At 49.0% G+C, this 22,284-nt stretch overlaps 1 protein-coding gene across 3 annotated transcripts in view; it reads right to left on the minus strand.

Annotated features, from left to right (window-relative positions):
* Nucleotides 1-7,075: 7,075 nt before the first annotated feature.
* Nucleotides 7,076-22,284, minus strand: part of LOC102959211 (H-2 class I histocompatibility antigen, Q10 alpha chain-like) — a 33,600-nt gene continuing 18,391 nt past the window's right edge. The window contains exons 1-9 of one of the 3 annotated variants that reach the window (XM_042981735.1): nucleotides 21,008-21,398; nucleotides 20,481-20,671; nucleotides 17,217-17,324; nucleotides 12,010-12,270; nucleotides 10,658-10,933; nucleotides 8,613-8,888; nucleotides 8,389-8,499; nucleotides 8,013-8,045; nucleotides 7,076-7,751 (exon numbers count right to left, since the gene is read on the minus strand). In XM_042981735.1, coding sequence (XP_042837669.1) covers nucleotides 7,687-7,751; nucleotides 8,013-8,045; nucleotides 8,389-8,499; nucleotides 8,613-8,888; nucleotides 10,658-10,933; nucleotides 12,010-12,270; nucleotides 17,217-17,324; nucleotides 20,481-20,547 — 1,197 coding nt within the window. In that variant the 5' untranslated portion in view covers nucleotides 20,548-20,671; nucleotides 21,008-21,398 and the 3' untranslated portion in view covers nucleotides 7,076-7,686. Of the gene's footprint in view, nucleotides 7,752-8,012; nucleotides 8,046-8,388; nucleotides 8,500-8,612; nucleotides 8,889-10,657; nucleotides 10,934-12,009; nucleotides 12,271-17,216; nucleotides 17,325-20,480; nucleotides 21,399-22,284 lie in introns of those variants that run through there. The other 2 variants (XM_042981726.1, XM_042981741.1) reach the window with 2 other exon arrangements.

Genomic DNA, 22,284 nt, shown 5'->3' on the forward strand with positions numbered 1-22,284 from the left:
TCCTTCAGGTCTCTGCCTAGGCATAACCTCTTGAAGGAGACGCTTCCCTGAGGCTCGTCCCAGACTGTGTTAGCACTCCAACTCTGTCACTTAACTCTGTGTGTGCCTTTGGACTAGTTTCTTAACAACTGTGCTGCTATATCCCCATCTGCAAAATAAAGATGACAGTAGCACACATATATTAGAGTTGTTGTGAAGTTGGAATAATTGACATCTGTAAAGTAATTGGAACAGTGCCTACTGGGGCTATCTTTGTATCCCCATCACCTACTATTATATGCCCTTCCTGTAGTAGATGAGCCATAGAAGAAAGTCCTCCTCTTTGAAGGGTCAGGAGATTGGGACCCTGTGGTGAAAAATGTCCTACTGCCTGTCGCTTAGTGGTTTGGAAAACCTTATGTTTGGAAAGGGAGGGAGTTGAAACCCAGGCCTGGCCTGCCTACAGTGGGGCATCTATTGGTAGTGTTTATTTGTTAGGAAACTAACAAGTAAATTCCCATTATACAATCTGGGAGCCTTCCTAGAGGTCATGACCGAGCTGAGGAGCCACGAGGGGAAATCTGAACAAGAAGAACTGAAACTGCTTTTCAAGGCTGAAATACTTACCCATCTCTGAATGCGGGTTGTACCCTACACATGGAATGGTAGGGGAACCAGCTGGGGAGTAGAACAAAAGAAGAGGGGGCTGCTCAGAGTTGCATGCTCTTTGGACCCAACCAGCCATGTGCCCCTAGCAGAATTTTTAGGTTGGAGAAGCCCACACAAGAGTTCAACTGCAGATAATTAAATTTCAGTTCATGGTGACAAGGCAAGCCCTTGTCACAGACACTGGGGACCATTTGTCAGAGGTACTAGAGGGGCAGTCTAGCATTGGTTACGTTGCCCAGGGGTTGACAAATCTGGCCCTCAGTTTCTTTTTGTAAACCCCAAGAGGTAAGAATGGTTTTTAAATTTTATGTTTTTTAAATTTTTTTAAATTTAAATTTTAAATTTAAATTTAAATTTTTTTTTAAGTTTATTTATTTTGAGAGAAAGAGTGCAAGCATGCATGCATGAGTTGGTGGGGGTGGGGCACAGCAGAGAGAGAGAGGGAGAGAGAGAATCCCAAGCAGGCTCCACACTGTCAGCACAGAGCCCAAAGTGGGACTCGGTCCCACGAACTGTGAGATCATGACCTGAGCTAAAATCCATTGTCTGGGGCTCAACTGACTGAGTCACCCAGGGCACCCCAAGAATGGTTTTTAAATTTTAAAGGAGTTCAATAAAGATGAATATGTGGATGGAGACTATATGTGGCCAGAGAAATCTAAAATATTTACTCTCTGATACTTTACAGAAAATGTTTGCTGACACCTGGGCTAGGAGGCATGGAATAGAGGATCTCTAGAGTGTCTTTTGATGTGATTCTGGCTTGTTTCTCCCCTCTGGGTTCAAGAGCCAGACTCTTTCCCTAGCACTCCCTTCTTGAGTCAGATTACAGAGGTCCTGGCTGGACAGGTGAGTGTGACCAGTAGGTCTGCCTTGAGTCTGGTTGTGGGTTTGTGGGTGGTGTCACTGTTATAGACTCCAGAAATACTGGTAGTTCTTTCACTCCCCTCCACTTGAAATGTGACATCCATACAGAAATGCACAAATCATAAATTTATAGCTCCAAAAAAATTTCAAAGTTATACATTGAGAACAAGAAATGGGCATCCCCAGAAATCCCATGTCCACTTCCACTCATTCCCCATAGCAGGCAAGCACTATCCTGACTTCTGTAGCCATGGATTAGTTTTGTCTTTTTGTGAACTTCACCAAAATGGAACATACAATGTGTGCTTTTATGCTTGGCTTCTTTCATTTTACTTAATGTCCAGGGGATTCATCCATGCTGTTGTATGTAGTAGTAAATTCTTCATTCCAATTTGGTATAACTGCTCCATTGTGTAAGTAGAGCAAATTTGTTTACCTGTTCTTCTGTTGAGGGGCATTTGGGTTGTTTCCAGTCTGGGGCTATTATGAACAGTGCTTTGAACACTTGAATCTGTCATTTAGTGAACATATGTATGGATTTTCTTCTTCTGGATGTAAGATTTAGGAGTCAAGTTACTAGGTCAGAGGGATACATAGGTTTAGTTTTGAGTACATCCTACTTAACTGTTATTATTTAAACCTTGGAATTAAGAGCCCCCTGCACTTTGGTTATTTCACTGGGATGGGTGGGGCTGGACCAGAGTGGGACACTGAGGCTGAGTAAGAGGTAGTAACTAGGCCTCTGGAGTGCTACCCCAGGCCTCTCCTTGCTGGCACCTCCCCAGAGCAGACCAGGTCAGCTAGCATGAGGTACCAGTCCTCAGGCAGCACACAAAGTTAGGGATCTCAGGAGCAGCCTGTTGTCATCATCAGGGATTTTAGGGGACACCTCAAGCTCAACCTGTCCCCCAACTCATTTCTTTCAAAGGGCATTCTCTTCACCTCACCACCTCCTTTCCAGCTAGCCTTTAGAGTTGAAGATGATGAGTGCCAGGCACCCCATTTCCTGATGGGGACAGATGCTGGATGGAAGACATATGATCCAGGACAGTTCCCCTGTGTCTTCTCCTCTGGTGTCCTGGTGGGGAAGATCAGGGAGCCTGTGTGGGTAAGAATCCACCCTCCCAACCCCCCAAGCCCCATCTGATTCATGGTCAGATCTAACTTGGAGCCTGCAATATTCTCCCTGCTCCCAACATTCTCAGACACTCCCTAGCTCCCTCCCACTGGCTGTTTCTTCCCAGGCAAATGTCTCAGGAGGTGGTTGCAAGGACAGATTTTGCCTTCTGAGCTTAGTACTCTGTGAAGGGAAAATGAGTTTTGGCACAGCCTTCATCTTCCTTAACTCAGGCTCAGCTTCTCCTCCATTTTCACTGCAATGCTTTGGCTCTCTGGATCTCTCCCTGTCCTGGATTTGCTCTAGCATGTGGCTCCGTCAATGTGGCCAGGAAGCAGGCCTAGAGAAACCTGAGGGTCAGCCTTTTGGCATAGGGCAGACTGGCAGACTGACTCCCTTTTCCCTAGCTGTTTGTCTTGAGGTGAAGCTGTGTGATTCCATTCTGGAACTTACTATTCAGTTACATGGCAGTCTAGGGGCAAGGCTAAAGAGACACAAATGAAACAGCCTGTGTCTTCAATCCTCTTCTGTTTACATTGGTCTGTGAGCTTCTTCAGGAAGTTAGGGGATTAAAAAAAAAAAAAAAAAAAGACTCGTCCAGGACTGGGCCTTCCTCCTGGTCTTTGTTGCTGGCCAAGCCTTGACTGCCTGGACACAACCGAGAGACATGTGCTGTGGGCATCATGGAACCTCAGAGCAGGGATGGCTAGGAGGGCTTCTGGGAGCATGACCTGAGCACAAGTCTCAGAGAATTCCTGGAGGCTGTGGGGAGAGTAGGTGTGGCATTCTAGGATTGGAACAGTGCAGTTACTTACAGGACTGAGGCTGCAATGGGGATAGCCTGTAAGGAAGCCTTGTATTTGGTGGACATAGAAGCTAATATTCATCGAATACTCATAATTTATTATTTATTAATCAATGCATTCATTCATTCGACACATCATCACAAAGCACAATTCCAGGCCACACTGAATTCTGCCCTAAATATGGTGGTCTGGAAAAAGTCGTGGTTTGGGACTAGAGTCCAGAGGGTTAGCAGGTAAGATCTGTGTCAGTGGAGGGGTATCTCAGTGCAGCCTGAAGACTAGAGAAGTCTGATGTAGCATTCCTCCCGTGGGGAAGATGTCTTGGCCTCTGTGAGTGAGGGGATGGCCTGTGGATGGAAATCCCATGGTTCTGACCCAAGGCCAGGCCAGTCTGGGCTGAGAGAGAGAAGCAGTTCTCAGGAGCAGCTAGTGGAAGTATTGCCCTGCTGGGTGAGAAGGTTGCTTTTCCTGTGGGTCTGTGATTTTTTGCAAAGCTGTCTTCCTGTCCTTGCCAGATTTGTAGGCCCCTTTACTGCTTCCAAGTGTGCTTAGAACCCTCCTCACTTGCCCTCCTGCCTCTGTCTACTCCTAAGACTGTGGTAGTAATCAGGGGGCACCCAGGGGAACACTTGGGGCTCAGATGAACTCCCTCTGTGTTTGCCTTCTGTCCTCTCACGAGCTTCTCTCCAGGCAGGAGTGGCTGAGGAAAGAACCAGGGAGGTAGGCAGGCAGGGCATCTGGGCTGGTCCTGCTGGGTCCAGAGCCCCTGTCTTTTGGTTGAGATCACTGACCAGCCATTGCTAAGCAGAGAAACAAAAATGGGAGAGGGAGCAAGGCCTGGGTTAAGTGAGACCACCTTATTTTCTGGGGCTGTTCATCCCTCTGTGGAATTAGACTCGGGACTCCCAGGTTCACCTCCTACCTGGCCATGAGGTGCTGGTGCATGTTCCTTTGTCTCAGGTTTTGCAGGTGCACTGGACTTAAACCAATATATGCTTGGGGTGTGGGTGGAAGAGAAAGAGAGATGTGCACTGGAGAGAGCTGACATCCTGGACAGGAAGGACTCTAACATGAGAAGCAGAGAGAGGTGGCATGATCATGGGGTTTGTGGGGGAGAGTGTGTCAAGTTATCAGGGGCTTGTAGGGTGCTATATGGGGTTCCTTTAGGTCTAAAATTTATTTTATGGTTCCATGGGCAAAACACTGAACTAGTCTGTAAAGGAAATATGATTGAAACAAAATAAAGCTGAAGGATGCTCAGTTGCCAAGATCTCATAATCTAGTTATAGAGCAGATACTTCCTGAAGGTCAGAATGGTGGTGCCCTTGGCAACAAGAAGATCAGATTCTTTCAGGGGTGTGAACTAGAAGTTATTGGGTTAGTAGGACTCAGGAAAGGGGAGAACAGCCCCCCCCCCTCCATGTTAGGGGGCAGTGTAGTGGCCACCCCTCTCCTCAAGATATTTTTGTCTACCAGGCCCTGTCCCCAGAGTCCCAGGTTCCCATGCAGATGTCAGGTTCCCAACTACCGGGAAGGTCAGGTAGGTGGAGGTTGAGGAAAACCATTAGGAAAAGGAAGTGAGGTGAAAAAAAAGGAATGGCTATCTAGGGCAGATACAGACAGCACAGCCCAAGCCCTCAGGCAATTTCTAAACCAAGTAGCCAATGAGGCCACTCTGATAAGTGGTGACCCTACCCTTTGGGTTGTGGCAGGTGGCTGGGGCTCTGCTGCCATCCTGTAGGCACCGTTCTGAAACTGTATCAGTCCATGGCCTTTCTGCCCTCTCTCCTCATCAGAGAGATGGTCCTACAATCCTGCAGCCCAAGAAGTACTCAGAGTTCTGCACATAGAGATGCGCAGAACTGAACAGGAAATTCTAGCCCATTCTGCCCAAGGCTCACACTTATAGAAGCCAGTGTCCGTGGGATGAGTACCTCATCTAAGGCTCCCTGAATTTACAAATCCTCTGTATCAAAGAAGCCACACAAACTGCTGGTCTAAGGCCTTTGCTTTACTAGGCAGGACCAATGCTGGAGGATGGGGTGGGTAAAGTTAGCTGTGGGTGAAGGAGCCTGATGTCTTTGGGGGTAGGGGGACAGAAATGTGACATAGCTATACTAATTCAAAGTGAGACTGACTGACCAGAGCCTCCTCCCATCTGCTTCTCCACAAATACACTGGGCCCTCATCCTCCTCAGGGATGGAGTTTTGATCTTTGCTCTGGAGATCCTAAGCACATCTTCAAAGGTCAGCACAGGCACTTGTGCCTTCCATTGGTGTGGGCCCGACCCACCTTGTGCCTCAACATTTTCACTGTACAGACAAGGGTAAAAATAAAATATTTATTATCAAAAAATCTTATTAATACAGGTCCACAGCCCTTACCTGAAACCCTGGGGGCCAGATGTATTTAAGAATTTAGAATTCTTTGGGCTTTAGAAAATGCCAAACTATAGATGCTGAATGTTACATAACATCTCCAGAGTTTGTCTGGGGCACCACTCCATAATCAAATATATCAATATATCTGTGGAAAATTGTGAAAAGGCACACTGGCCTACAAATAGCCTCACTTCACTTCAGGTTGGGTTTTGATGCCAAAATAAGGAAGGAACTTCTGGTTTTGGGTTAGGGTTTTCACAATTGCAGATAAGGGATTGCAGATTTGTGCTTATGTACCCATTTACAGAATGGCACAGATGTCATTGAGGTTTTTGGTGCAGTAGTAAAGTGCCCAGACTGTAGCCACAGACTTCCTGGTTTCATGTCCTGACTCTGGCACAAACCAGCCATAGGACCTTGGGCTTCAATGTCTTCACCTGTAGCACAGGATTATTAATTCTCCCACACAGGCGTGTTATGAGGATCACACAGTTTAGTACATGTAAAAGTGCTCAGAACCAGCACAGCATGGATCCTGATGGCAGCACTAAGACAGGCAGACAGACATTAGAGACATTTTCAGTGCAATCACATAGTTGCAAGCTCACTGCTGAGGTTCTTCAGGCCACCAGGGCAGGCTGAATCTGTCTAGTATCACAAATCTTTCACATCCTTCAGCTTGGGGCCTCCCAGGGCTGCAGACATGAAGGTTTCAGAAATCCCCACAAGAGGCTTAGTCATGCCTTGGGGCTCTACAGAGAGGCAGAGGGTGCCCTGTGAAGGGCCCAAGCTTGTGTCCTTTATGCCAGTGGAGTGGTCCCTCTGCTGTGGCTAGGGAGTCCTCTCCCTTTGCACATCTGCTGGCCGGCTGTGTGACTTGAACTGCTCTCTGAATAAACAAAAATGTGTGCTCCCCAGGAGATTCTTATTTACAAAGGAGACGTAGGGTTTCTGCTATACTGAAATTCAGAGAAGGAGAGGCTGGACCTTCCCAGACACATCCTTAACAAGAATTCTTAACAAGCATTTCCACAGGACATAGTGAAACTTCTCTTCCCCTTATTGTAAAAGTAACATGTACTTATTGTAAAAATTCAAACCATTCAAGAGGACAGGATGGAAAATACTGACTGTATTGTTTTCCATCCTTCAGCTGCCCTGGGCTAACAGGTCCCTGGGCACCTGTCCCTTGAACTTCTCATACACACAAAGTCACCCCCTGCCACACGCCCCCCCCCCCCCCCCCATACACCGTCACTCCCTACACACCCTCACACACATCATGGACCCCCTTGTCCTCACACACCCACCCTCACCCTGCAGGAACCACATATCCTCACACCCCCCAACACTCCCATCTTCTTTATAAAAGAAAATATACATACACACAAGAACACATTTATAAAAGGAGGTAGGCATTTGGCCATGCTGCCCCCATAACTCCTTGACTGTTCTTCTGGTTCTTCCTTAACTCCCCATAGCTGTGGTTTTCATGTTGGGGAAGTGGAGGTGAGAATACCATCACCGAACTCACAGAGTACCTGAGAGGCTCAGGTGGGATTTACACTTTACATGAAATTATCGTGCAAATTGTCAAGTGTGAACCGATCTGAGGAATTATTACTGCCCTCCTTCCCACGCCCCCAAACTGGAGACAATTAGACTTTTAAAAGGACTTCAGGAAGATGGCAAATGTATCTTAGTGGCCCAGACTGCTTGTGATGAGGCTGATGGAGCTGAGGAGGGCTCAGTTTTGAGGTGGGGTGGGCCCTTCACAGTTGGATCACCACTGCCAGCCAGCTAGCACACTGGATGCCCCCAAACCCTCTATAAAACACCTCCTTGATCTGTGACAGTGAACTTGTGTCAGCAGAGCAGCTGAGCAGCCTCCACGCTCATTGGGTTTTGGGAATTATGAGGCTCCTCTCCACCTGCAGGGAGAAAGTAGGGAGGTGATCCAGACTGCTCCCCAGCCCTCTCCCAAACTCAGCAGTGGCTCAATGGAGTGCTCCTTGCCCCCTCCACCTGGCTCCCAGATGGTGGGAGGGAGCAGAGGGTGAGGGATGAGGCCATGCTGGAGACCGGAAAGCTTCCGCCCACCACCCTGCCTCCATTTTTGGTTTTCAGGCATCTTAGCCATGCTTGGGAGCACCTGGGGCTTCCTCTCCCCAACCCACCCATCCCACAATCACCTGGGGCTTGTTTGCAAGATTCCTTATTCCTGGCTATGGGAAAAAGAACACAAAAGGAGAGACTAGGTGGGTGGTAGGCAGAGGTGGGGGTCCCAGGTACCCACCTTCCACTCTCTCTCCCCCTCTCGGGTCTTTTGAAGGTCAATCCTAGTGGTCTTCCCTGGCTGTGTGATCCACAGTGTCTTTAGGGCAATGTATGGCTATTGGGTGGGGGTACTTGGGCTTTTCCACAGATGGGGACAGGTGTTCAATAGTAGTTGCTTCTCCCCAAGAGAGAACAGTTCTGGTGGAAGGGATGGGAGCAGAGCATTCCTCCCTATAGGGTTGAGCTGGCTGTGAGGACCCTCCACCACTTTTTTTTTTCTTCCCTACTTACCTTGAGAGTACTGCTTGATGAAAATCAAAACTCCAGCCACCAGCAAGAAAGTGATGGTGAAGATGATGGAGATAACCTTGGCACTGGTTATCCACTGATGAGAGGGTGCTTCTAAGGACGGCAGAGAAAAGGGGGCACCAGCCCCATGCCATGGGACTGTCTCTGGGTTCCCTGGGACCCTCCCCTGCTCCTCCTCATCCCCTCTGCCAAGCCCATCTCCTCACCCCAGGCCACAGTGAGTGTATGGTTCAAGCTGGAGTGCTGCACATGGCAAATGTACCCATTCTCCATCCTGGCTGGCACCCGCACGGCCGCCCATGTCTGGTAGGTACCGTCTCCACCGGGGCGTGTCTCCACATACTCAGTCTCTTGAACCAGCTCCTCCTCCCCCAGCCACCAGCTCAGTGAGATGTCCCGTGGGTAGAAGCCCCGGGCCCAGCATCTCAGTGTGATGTCCCCATCCTCAGCTGTGTGTCTTGTCACCTGCACTTTGGGCGGCTCTGCAGAGAGAGGTTGAGGGAGGAAGGCTGGTGAGAAGCTGCTCTCTGCTCATTCCTCATGCCTGATCCTGGGCTGCTCTAGCATTTTCCAGGGTGGAGGACACCCCTTCTACCCACAGAAACCCTGTGGCTTTCTCAGAGACTTTACATACTTCCTCCATGACTTCTTGCACATGGTAGGTGTCTAACAAGAAGTGAAGGCAAGAATGATGGTCCTTCCCTCACTTTGGAATGAGGTGGTCATGTGTGTAGCTCTGGAGCCAGACAGCCTGGAATTGAAGCCCAGCCTGACTCCTGTCCACAATCCTCCAGTCTCTCAGGGCCGGATGGGGATTCTTTGTTTTTTCCTTTCAGGATTGTTCCAAATGACATAATCTGTGAGTGATGGTTCATTTTATGTGTCAACTTTACTGGACCACACTGTGCCTAGGCATTTGCTCAAGCATTACTCTGGGTGAGATTCACATCTGAATCAGTAGACTCAGTAAAGCAGATTGCTGTCCCCAATGTGAGTGGACTCCATCCAATCACTTGAAGATCTGAACAGGACAAAAAGTCTGAGTAAGAAGGAACTACCTTCAGCTGGGGCATCAGTCTTTTCCTGACTATAGTTTCAAACTGAAACACTGGCTCCCTTGGGTCTCCAGGTTTGCCAACTGCAGATCTTGGAACTCCCGAGCTTCCACAATCACATGGGCGGATTCCTTAAATATGTCCCCTTCTCTTTCTCTCACTCTAAACACATCCTGTTGGTTCTGTTTCTGTGGAGATTCCTGACGAATTCATCAGGTGATATGTGTGTAGAACATCCCCCTGGTGCTGGATGAGAGCTCAACACTCATTTAAAACACGAATATGGTGCTTCTTGGAGGCAGGGGCTATTGTTACCATCCCTGTAATACTAATGAGGAAACTCAGGCACAGAAAGGGCAAGTAACTTGCCCAAGGTCACACAGCTAGCCAGTCCTGGAGCCAGGACGTGGATCTGCAGGCTAGGCTCCAGTACCTGAGCCCCCCCCCCCCCCAACACACTCTACTCTCATAATCACATCTTCTCTTGATGTTATTTTCCCTGCCTTCCCTTCAAGGAATGTCCTCCCCATTGCCTCAGCTGATTCACATCCCACCAGTCCATCACCGAACATCCATGGTGTGTTGGGTGTTCTGACCAGCCCTACCCACTAGTAGCCAGTGAGGCCTCTGCCTCAGCACCCCCATGCACCCACCTTCCCTAGGGTCCATCCTAGTCCTTGTATCTCCAGCCCTGCTGGCTGGAGTCAAGAATTTAGGATGCACCTGGAGTCTGAGGAGCATGTTTAGCATGAGGGGTGTGGGGGCAAAGAGCCTCAGCTTCCCTGGCAGTCCCCAGTAGTCCAGGGACTGGCCTAGTGATGGATGCTATCCCCTGGGGCCTGAGGTGCATTTCCCAAGGAGAACCACAGGATGTTAAACCCGCAAAGGACTTTATGAGCCAACTAGTTTAACCTACTTATTCTATAGATGAATAAAATGAGGCCCAGAGTCAGAGCCTCATTCACCAAGACCATATCATGGGGCATGAACTCCCCATTCTACCTCACCTGGAATGAGGGCCCAAGGTCCAAGCTTCCGTGCTGCCCTACTTGAGGAAGCTGTTGGCTAGTCAGCCTTCTTTCTGGGGCCAATTGGGCTTGTCTGAGCCAGGGAAACACAGCCTATCTCCTCACCCCGCCAAGATCCTCGAGAACGGGAGTGTGGGCCCCTCTGTGTTGCCACAGGCTACACCTTACCTTTCCGGGTGAGGCTCTGGCTGCCCAGCTCCAGGTACCTGTGCAGGGAAGTGAGGCAGAGGCCCTCCAGGTAGGCCTTGTCATATTCGGCATAGCAGCGCTCTGTTTCCCACCAACGCTTGGTCTGCACAGCCACAGGCTTGGCTGACACCCAGCTCAGAGTCTCCAGGTCCAGTGACAGGTGGTCCTGGCCATCAAAGCCAAACTGCCAGAAGCTGCTGGTACGGCCGTCTTCCCGGATCTCACAGCCGAACGTTCGCTGAGTGCTGTGTGTGCCTGTGCATGTGGGCAAGCAGGCTGCGGTTTGCCTAGGCTATAGGTCGTATCCCTGAGGCTGGGGAGAAGCCCACCACCCATGGGTGCCTCTGAAGGATGGGAGGGGGTCAGAGTGGTGCCATTTACAAAAAATGCTCCCTGGGTAATTTTCATGAGCAGGCCAGGGCTGAGAAACCCGTTGGGCTTCTCACGTGAGAACACTTGCATACATAACTACAGGCATTGTTATTAGAAGGAAAACTCTGCTACTTATGGAAGTAAGATGTCCTTAAAATACACTCGTGGTAAGATGAAATCACACCCCAATTTCAGAGATGTGAAAGAGATGTTAAAATGTGAACCTGGCTGCTGCCACAGCACCTGGGGGCTGGTCATGCTTATTATTCTGGGGCTCCTGGGCTAATGTATAGCTTGTCCCAGCCTTGGGCTTTTACCTCTACTCCCTCTGAGGCATCTGGGACCTGAGGCTTCAGTTTGGGTTTCCAGGGACAGGATGGGAAAGGGCTGAGAACAAGTGCCCCACAAGCACACATGCAGCATTAGCAGCAGCCATCAGTAGGCATGAGCTAGCCTTTGCTGAGATAAGGAAGCAGAAGCCTGAGAGAATGCTATTCCTCACTAACACTGGGTAGAGCAGGGGTCTTTAACTAGGTTCTCTTGGCTTCCCTCCCTGCATGGCAGAGTTGGTGTCTGAGAGCCTGGTGGGTGGGTGTGATTTAAGTGTTTGGTGAGGATGAGGGATTGGGTAGGGAAAAGCCTCTGCCTCTGCCAGTCTGCTGAGGTCTGGAACCATGGGTAGCTGAAGGGGAGGTGTTGTGAGTCCCTAACTTCTGTGGATGCTTGCTGTGCTAGCCCAATGGGCTGGCCACTGGAGCCACAACTTATTCTGAAGGCCCCTATGGCCCCTGCTTGGTCCTTATGGTAGGAAAGCTATGCATCAGGAGCATGCCTTGTACCCTCTTATGGGCTCAGTGGAGTGACCTCTGTTCCCAACTGGAAGGGCATGGCTGCCCAGAGGGTCAGCATGCAAAGTATGAAGGAAGGAGGATGTGGGGTGGCAGGAGCCTCTGACGCACCACTGCTCTGGTTGTGGTAGCCCATCACAGTCCATGTCTCCACCTGCTGCACCTTTGCCCAGGCTCTCTGCTTCTGGGTCTCTGTTTCCCAGTACTGGGTGTCCACAGCTGCCATCCACGGGGCCTGGGGCTTGGCTCTGTCCACACGACTGTCATAATGGATGAAAGGCTGGTCGTCCACGTAGCCTACAGCCAGAAACTGAGGAAGGCCCGGGCCTGGCTCTGATAGGGCCAGGTAGTGGTAGTGGAGAGAGTGTGTCCCTGTGAAGATATGAAACAATAAGGCTCCTATGCACTGCCAGGATCTGCACCACAGGTTGGGTGACTGATGGGATTGGCGGTGGAAACCTATCCAGAGTATTTACTTATCAGTAAGAGCAAGAACTGAGAATTTCAGTTAAAAAAATAAGTGTATCCAAATAGTTTAAATAAAGAATCAATCAATCAGGCAAGCAAGCAAGCACTGAGGCCAAAGTTTATTTGCTCAGGCTTGTGGACTTTATTTTTAGGAAGTTTCTCAGCTCCTGACTCAGGCTTACTTGCTCATGCTTTACACTCATCTCTGTAAGTATGATTACTATTTTTCCGTCTTACAATAAAAAAGGTATGATTAAAAAAATTGACTGTTTTTAAGCTTAATTTACGTGAAATTATTCATTCCCCAGAGATGCCTGATGAAGCTGAGCCATCACTCCTGGTTTGAACCATTGCTGCCAAGTTGGTGGCATCTTGACTGCACTCTCCACTTACTCCTGTTCCCGTAGCAGACAGTGCTAGTCATCTCTTCTCTTTATGTCCAAATGCTGCCCTAATATTTGTTCTCCACTATCTCCAGAAGCACCAACTCATCCATTCAACTTGATGCTGGAGATGAAATCTATTTAGCAGCCAGGCCTGACTCAAGCTACAAAAACAAATGCTGTATCTTTAAAAAAAGAACCTCAGTCCACCTTTCTCAGAGATTCACCCAGGGCTCACTCCCTTCATTTTTTAAAAAGGTCTTGCTTAGGAGGCGCCTAGGTGGCTCAGTCGTTTAAGCATCCGACATCAGCTCAGGTCATGATCTCATGGTCCGTGAATTCGAGCTCCGCGTCAGGCTCTGTGCTGACAGCTCAGAGCCTGGAGCCTGCTTCAGATTCTGTGTCTCCCTCTCTCTCTCTGCCCCTCCCCCATTCGTGCTCTGTCTCTCTCTGTCTCAAAAATAAATAAACTTAAAAAAAAAACAGGTTTTGTTCAAATGCTGCTTTCCCAGTAAAGCCTTCCTTGCCCACTCTGTTAAATACTTACAACCCCAGCACTCCCAACAGTGTTTTTCTCTAGGGCATTATTACCACCTCCTAGAGAACATGCACTTTACCTGTTTATCTTGTTCATAGTCTGTCTCTCCCCTGTAACATCCATTCCCCAAGGGCAGAGATTACTGTAAGGATCATTCTCCTGGGGCACCTGGGCTGCTCAGTCGGTTAAGCATCCTACTCTTGATTTTGGCTCAGGTCATGATCTCATGGGTTCATGGGATTGAGCCCTGTGTTGGGCTCTGCACTGACAGCATGGAGCCTACTTAGGATTCTCTCTCTGCCTCTCGCTTGTGCTCTCTCTTTCAAAATAAAAAAAAAAAAAAAGGATCATCCTTCTTTCCCAGCCTGCAACAGCTGCTGGCACACAACAGGTGGTTAACATTTGAATATTCAGATATGAAAGGATGAGTCAAATGCATCCCCATCCTCACAACTCCTTCTGCTATTTTATAACCACATCAAACTCTGCCCAGGCGCTTTGTACCTGCAGTTCCTGCTGCTCCCTCTCTTCTCTCAGCCAATGTCTCCTCAGCCCTCAGGTTTGAAGGTCAGCGTCTCTTCCTCCAGGAACCCCTTCTGATTCCACCCAGACATCCCTCAGGGGTCTCTGGGCTTCCTATGAAACTGTGGGCTCCATGAAGGCAGGCAATACATCTGACTGTGCCACTAGTGTTTCCACGGGTCTTGGAAGAACACCATGCTTGGCATACAGTGGACACTTCCAGCGTTTACTGAGTTGGACAAAAAACAAGAACATGAAGGGCAATGATGATGATCAGAGCTGTCATTTTTGGACAGTGACCACCGTGTGCCCTGCACCAGTCTCACTGCTTTTCATTCACCATCTCAGTTGATCCTTAGGATAAACCCAAGAAGTTGATGTGATTGGCCCTGTTTCGCAGATGAGGGAACTGAAGCCCAGGGCAGGGCAAGTACAGCACCCAAAGTCGTAACTAGAAAGGGAAAAGCCCAGATTCTCTCCCCAGAGCCTGCTTTTTCTTTTTCTTTCTTTCTTTTTTTTAAATGTTTATTTATTTTTGAGAGAGAGAGAGAGAGAGAGAGAGAGAGAGAGAGAGAGAAAGCAGGGAGGGGCAGAGAAAGATGGAGACACAATCCGAAGCAGGCTCCAAGCTCTGAATTGTTAGCACAGAGCCTGATGTAGGGCTCGAACTCATGAACTGTGACATCATGACATAAGCCGAAGTTGGATGCTTAACCGAATGAGCCACCCAGGTGCCCCAAGCCTGCTTTTTCTAAGCTTAGGAAGAATACAGAGGAGCCCTCTTCTCACACTGATGAAACCTCCTTATGGGAGGTGAGAGGGATCAACGTTGAAAGTGTTTGAGTGAAGAACTGATACCAGGTCTGGACTGGTGTGGGCCTCCTGGGAAATGACTGAGTCTCAGGGTGTTGTTTCCTTGAAAACTACTGAGTTAAGATTAGTGAGATGCTCCTGGGCTGGGAGCTGTAAACAGGCATGCAGGCCTTGAAAGGAACAGAGGTTGTGGCTTCTCTATGTTAAGGTAACCCACCTGCTCCTTGGCTGTGATCTGCAGAAGCTCTGCTTGTTTGTGGGGTGATGGAGGGCAAAGAGCCTGTGCCCTTGGGTAGCTGCTGGGCCTCCTGAGTGGTGGGGAAGCCATGCATGTTGTAGTTTCTGTCCTGCCTCCTCCACAACTAAGGGAGCACAGTATGGTAGCTGAATCATGCCCCCCACTCCCACAAGATATCCCTAGAACCTATGAATGTTACCTTATATAGTAACAGGGATTTTGTAGGTGTGATTAAATTAAGGATCTTGAGCTTAATGATGATTGTAAAAAAAGATAATAAAAAAGGTTAAAAAATAAAATAAATAAAAAAATAAAAAGAAATAAAAAATTAAGGATCTTGAGATGGGGAGATTATCCAGGATTATCTAGGCAGGCCATAAATGTGTTGTTATGAAACGGAGACAGAGGAAGATTCCATGACTATCAGAGAAGATGATGTGAAGATGGAACAGAGAAAGAGGCAGGAAGGTGCCATGAGCCAAGGAATGCAGCTCTAGAAGCTGGAAAAAGCAAAGAAATGGATTCTTCCTGAGAGCCTTTGTAGGGAGCTTTCCTGTGGCACCTTAGTTTTAGCCCAGTGAAGCTCATTTTGGACTTCTGACCTTCAGAAATCTAAGAGAATAAATGTATGTTGTCTTGAGCTACCAAGTTGTGCCCCCCCCCTTTTATTTTAAATTTTGTTTTAATGTTTATTTATTATTTTTGTGACAGAGACAGAGTACGAGCGGGGAATGGGCAGAGAGAGAGGGAGACACAGAATCTGAAGCAGGCTCCAGGCTCTGAGCTGTCAGCACAGAGCCAGACACAGGGCTCGAACCCATGAACAGTGAGATCATGACCTGAGCCCAAGTCAGACGCTTAACCAACTGAGTCATCCAGGCACCCCGTGGTTCCCTTGTTATAGCAGCTATAGAAAACAAATACATATAACATGAGACTAAAGTCTGTTGTGTCTTGTGAGTTTGGTGGGCAGTTCAAACCCATGAGCTCTGGAGGTTCTGCTGCCCTGAAAAGGAGAGAAGGATGCACAGTCTGGGAAGAGAGATGTCCTCTGAAAGCTGTGCCAGTCTTTAAGCTGCCACTAAGACTGAGGCCTGGGGAACACAGAGTGAGGGTGCAGGGACCCTGGTATTCCCACCACTGAAGCAAAGAGGCCGCATAGGTGCTGACATGCTCTTTCCTAGGTGTGGGAAGGTGGGAAAGAACAAGAGATCCAAGTTCAGGCCTGCAGGAAAGACACCAACACACATCTGGTTGTTTCATTGGGGCAAGTGCACAATTTGCTTCCTAGGTAACATTTCTATTTATTAATATTAGCTGCTCTAGTGGCCAGTTACTTTAGTTTAAAAAATGAGGGGAAGTCTATCAATGTATTATTTTTTAAAATCACAAAATAGTTATAAAGCACTTAGGTGCTGGGCCCTGTCCCGAGCACTTTACAAAATTTTGGCTCCATTAACCTTCATGACAATTTTATCAGGCAGGTATTGTGCCACTACTGTTCCTGTCTATGGGGAAACTGAGCCCCAAAGAGGTAAAGTCAACTGCCAAGCTCACACCAGTAGCAAAAAGCAGGGCCAGACTGCATTATTCAGATTCTCAAGGTGTCCCCTGGCCTGCACCTGCCCTTTAGTGAACACATTATAAAGACTAACAGTGTGTGGCTGGCTGGGGGCACAAAAGTGGCCACATGCCCACTGCTACCTCAGGCTCTGTGTCATCATCCACCCCTTCCCTCACTGCTGATTCCTGGTTACTGGGCCACATTACCCACCCCTCCCAGCCCCCACACACAAAAGGGGCAGTCCTGCTCTCTTATGCACAGCCTCCCTTTTTCTCTGACTATGGTGGGGAATGAGGTACCCTACCCCTTTCCTGCCCCAACCTCTGGAGACGTTTTTGTATCTGCCCCACCTCCCTACAATCCATGTGGATTGCAACTCTCTAGCTGTGTGACCTTATTTCACAGCTTCCGGCTTTGGTTTCTTCCTCTGTGATCTGCTCCACTGGAGCATTTGGTGAGGTAATAAACACAAAGAAGTATAGGCATGGAGGAAGGGTTCTGTGGACATCATTTTCTTAGCCTTAGTTCTTTCCTATCTGGTAGGGAGAGATGGGCATGGGAAAAAGAGAGCTGGAGTATGGGGGGGGGATGAGGGTGGGAAAGATACCTAAGTGAAGCCCCCCTGGGGTACCTTCCAGAGGGTATGGCCTCTGTGTCCCCTACCGAAGCAAAGACAGTCTACCAGGTTCCCAGACTCTGTACATGCCCTTCTGTAAGCTCGGGGGGTGGGGGGAGGGAGCTCCTGGTCTCTGCCATCTTGCCTCCTTTTTCATCACATGGGCAGAGCCTTACCTCCAGGCCATGGCTTGTTTTCTAACTTCAGGTCAGCCAGTTCTGCCATCACCACCTTTGCTAAGGAAGCTGGGCCATCAGCTACCACAGGCAGCCCCCAGGGACTCTCTGCATGGGGGAGAAGGAAAAGGGAAATATGAATTTCAAGGCATAAACATCCTACACATCCTTGTCTCTGCTTGGAGAGATGGTATGAAATGACAGAGAGGCACATTGGAAGGGAAGAGGGACATAGGAGCCTTGCCTCAGGAATGACCAGAAACTTCCTTAGCATGCAAGTATAAAACCAACAGGGCTGAGTTCTGGGTCTTGGTGCCAGAGCTTTATAAGGATTAATTCATGAAATTTTTACTGCATTTTTGTGAGGTAGGGTGTTCCCACTTAAGAGGGAAGCCAGGGCTGGGTTGCTCATACCTCTGCCAGAGGTTTTCCAACCAGCTGCCTCTGTACCTCCTGGCAACTTTGACAATTCTGCTACAGACACACATTTGGTTGGTTTGGAGGGAAGAGGAGAGGACACTAGCAGACACTGAAACCTCCCAGGTGATGCTCATGTGCTGCCAGGTGAAGAGCCCATGCCCTCTTGGCTCTGCCTGGCCCTGCCCAGCTTTGTCCACTTGCTCACCTGGGCCAGTCCTGACCTCTCCCCTTGTGACATTACTCATTTGGCAAACATCTGTTGAGCACCTACTACTACGAGCTAGGCACTGAGCTAGGTGGGGGTGTGTGTGGGGACAGAGAGAAACCAAGACAGACATGGGCCCAAGGAAGCTCAGGTCTGACAAGGAGGTGGCAATTGAACAATTAAATAAGTAGGTCCAATAAGGTGAGCAGGGCTGATGAGTGTTGTGGTGCAGGAAGTACCAGGCTCCAGAAACACCCTGGGGTGGGAATGTGCTGGGGTCAGGGGCCTTATAGGCTGAAACCTGGAGGGGATCTCACCAGCTGTGAGTTACCAGGCAGTGGAGTTGGTGAGGAGGAAAGAACATTCTCGGCTAGTGAATCTAGTGTGGTTCCAGGACCAGCTGTATCAACATCACCTAGGAATTTTCTAGAAATACAAATTTGCAGGACCCAACCTAGCCCTACTGAATCAGAAGCTCTGGGGGTGGGGTCCAGCTTTCTTTAGTTCAACAAGTCCTCTAAGGTTTGAGCCACTTCAAACTTCCCTGCTGCAGCACTCATGATAACTGCCCCATGAAAGCCACTTCCTCATTCCCTAGCTTCTAAAGGGAAAGACTGGCATCCAGGAGTGTTGTGAGCAGGCAGCCAAAAACCTCTGGCTACCTCCCCTCTGTGTGGCATCTCCCTCCTACAGTTTCGTAAACCCCGGGGTTATCCTCCACTCCTTTCCTCCTCTTTGGTTTGGAGTCCTGTCTCCCTAAGTCAATCCCGGCCATTCCCTACAAAGGCTACAGGGCCTTTGTGCCCACACTCATGACCATTCCTGCCACGCAGAACTAGAATCACCCATATGCCCCTGTATCACACCTGAGGACTTGGGGGTGCTGTAAGTAGAATCTCTAGAGGCTGTATGTAACTTGAAAACCAAGACTGGTTATACAATCTTGGCCCAGAGACACAGTGGCCCATGCCCTTGGGGTCACTATTCCAAGGACCAAACTCTTCCCCAATCTTCTTCCCAGACATCCAAGCTGATTCTCCTTCAAGTGTTTTCCATGGGGAGCTGAGGGCTGAATCCTTCTGTAGATGCATCCTGTTGAGTTTTGGAGCCTCAACTTGGAGGGAAAAAAATAACCTCTTTATTTTCACTAACCTCTGGCTGAAATTTAGCTTTTCTCTCATGATGAATGAAGGCAACAAAGCTCAGCAGGATTAGCAGGGCCTGTGCTTTGTTCTCAGACAGAAGCCACAGGTGTTTTTGAATCACAATACAGTTGTTGCAGACACCTGGAAATATGCTTTAATCTCACTACTTACAAATTATGGGAATTGTTGCTATTCAGTGCGTTATTAAACGTGTTAACTTAGAAGCATACATTCTACATCTCACACATTTATATTTCTATTTAAAAGATTTTAATAGCTTTGTAGAAACAATCAGATTCCTTTGTAATCTTATATATTTCATTTTATGTATTGAAAACATTCTGGGACCGGGTCTAAGGCATAGAAAAGGTTAAGAATTCCGACTTTTGGGGCTCCTGGGTGGCGCAGTCGGTTAAGTGTTGGACTTAAAAGCTCAGGTCATGATCTCACGGTTCCTGGGCTCCAGCCCTGCATCAGGCTCTATGTTGACTGCTCAGAGCCTGGAGCCCACCGCAGCTTCTGTGTCTCCCCCTCTCTCTCTGCCGCTTCCCCGCTCATGGTCTCTCTTTCCTTCAAAAATAACATTAAAAAAAACAAAAAACAAACAAACAAAAAAACCCGACTTTTGATCCTGCCACCTAGCGTCCGGAGCCGTGCATTAAATCTGTAAACAGTAAATTGAGAAGTGTTCTGTGAGTTGAAATGGCTTCTTGTATGTGAAGTACTTAAAATAGAGCCTGGCGTAAGGGTGACCAGCTATTGTTACTTCTATGATGGTGGACACTTCCCCGCCTGCGCTAATAAATGTTCGGGTATACATGCGGCCCGGATGGGCAGTGCCCTATGGGAACCGGGGGCGGGGTGGGGGATGGGGGAGTCCAGGATGATGTCAGGCCCAGCTACCAATGCTGGAAGAATTAAAATTGGGAAAGAATGGAAATTCCGGACCAGGTCAGAGAAATCTTCCTCACCCAACAACCCACGCCAGGAGATGCTCGGGTAACCCAACAGAGCCTCGCTAAGGCTCCAGGGAGACTACCGCGAAGGGCGGGCGCCTGCCCCAGCTAGATAGCAGGGGAAGTGCCAGCCGCTCTCACATTCCTGACTCCACAAGGGCTTCACCAGGGCCTTGTTGGAGGACCTGGCCCCAGAAACCGAGTGGCGTCCAACAAATGTTGGACCCCCCCCAAGAAGGGCACCCCCAAGAAGTATGGCATCGGCTGCGTCCCAGGCCGGGGTCACCGCCAGCACCCCGCGTCCCGCCGGTTTCCCGTATACTCTAATCCATATCCCGGTGTAACCGTGGGAGACAGCAAACAGGAGCTCTAACGCAGGGCCTAGCGTCTCCTACAATCCTGGGTCGGCTCTCCCACCATCCTCGTTCCCCAAACCCGGAAGTGGCCTATCTCTCCCTGCCTCCCCCAGCCCCACCCGCGCTCTGCTGGGCAACGACTGGGGTTCTGCCCCTGGCCCCCAGACTCTCCGCCCAGTCACCTGCCGTGAGCTCCCGCAGTAGCGACAGCAGTTGCAGCAGCAGCAGCAGCAGCAGCAGCAGGAGCATTGTCCGCGGCGGCGTCCAGACGTGCGCGCTCCCGACGACCCTCGAGCCGGTGTCCGCCAGCCTTGCGCGCGTCCCTAGGGCGTCGATTACCCCGGAGTCGGTCGTCAGCTGTGGGGTCGGTGGTCTGGCGCCAACCGGGGAGAGCGAGAGAGCTCAGCTTTGGGAAGGCAGCGCACCAGCGACCTCAGCCCGCCTCGCTCAGCTGGAGTTCCAGCCCGGCCCCTTCAGCCTCGGGCTCCGGCTCCCACGGCCATTGTCACAGCTTCCCCCACTCCCCCGCGTTGTCCCCCACAGCTCCTCGACGGTCCTTTTTATATATACATAGGAAAACCAATCGTGTTGGTAATTGGCCAGTGAGGATCACCTGGTTTCAAGGGTGTTTAAAGGTCAGAGGACTTCTGCCACTCCTGCTACACCGTGTGCCCATAGTAACCTGAAAGTGGAACTGGGGGTGCAGCACCTGCAGCATCAGGAGGATGTGTCCAGACGTGCAGAGAAGCATGGCTCTGATCACTTCCAACTGGAGGACAGCAGTACAGCATCAGCAACAGCCTGGACATGAGGGTACTCTGGCTGGAAGTTCTGGAGAGGGGAGGGGCAGGGAGTCTGGCCTCCTCAGGTTCTTGCCTGCCCTGTTCTGCAATCCCACATCCCTCCCTCTTCTTTCTTCTCTTTCTCTTCCTCCACTTTCCACCCTGGGCTCTATAGAGAGGTTCCTACAGGCCTGCGTGTGTCACTGGGCAGGTATATCTCAGCTCCTCCTTGGGTACAGTCTCCACTGTCGCTCACTTCTAGTAGCTGAGTCTGGTGTCTGGAGACTCCTACCAGGTCATGTCTCCATGTACTCTGTATCTTGGGTCAGCTCTTTCCTGTCTAGTAGTCATCCAAGCATGGTATCTTGAGGGAAGGAGCCAAGAGCTCAGGCTTTAAAATGGTTTCTTCTACATCTTGGTGAGTGTGTGCATATATGCATGGTCACCTATGCTGATGGAGAACTGGAGTGGAGCAGAAGAAATGAAGTTAAGGTGAGGCAGAGACTGGAGGGGCTACCCTGGAGCTTTACTCCCCACTCCCATAAACTGGAAAATGGGGGGCTGGATTAGGAGAAACCACTTCCAGAGCCAGACTATTTTCTGAGTTCCTGACCCCTATTAAGGCTGTGGCCCACATGCCAGGTTAAAGGAGGAGTGAGGAGTTAGAGCTGGCTGCTCAAATAACCAACATCATTCATTACAGCTTCAGTATAGTTGGAAACAAACCCAAAGTACATCTGTGGAGGCTGGCTGCATATGTAATGACACATTATGGATGTAAGTACAGTATTATTTGTCATGAAACAATGAGAATGCTCTATGTATGGACATGGAAAGATCTCCATCAATTGTAAGAATGAGTGTCTGTTATGTTACTTCTTCTGGGCAAAAATAAGAATTCCTATTTATTTTCTTATATATGCATAAGGGAATTATATAAAATATTTGGACAAGAAATTAAAGCCAACATACAAAGAAGACTTATACCATATTCACAGATCAGAAGCTTCACTAGCTGTCAGTTCTCCTCAAGTATTCCTTTAAAAATATGTCCTCTAATTTTATTTTTTTACTCTTTTAAATTTGAGTATAATCAGACAATGCTTTTTAGTTTCAGAGGTACAACATAGTGATTCGACAAGTTTATATATTATGCTATATTCCCCACAAGTCCCCACACATTGCTATTACAATATCACTGAAT

Source organism: Panthera tigris, chromosome A1 (assembly GCF_018350195.1).
Source record: "Panthera tigris isolate Pti1 chromosome A1, P.tigris_Pti1_mat1.1, whole genome shotgun sequence".
Classification (NCBI taxonomy): Eukaryota; Metazoa; Chordata; class Mammalia; order Carnivora; family Felidae; genus Panthera; species Panthera tigris.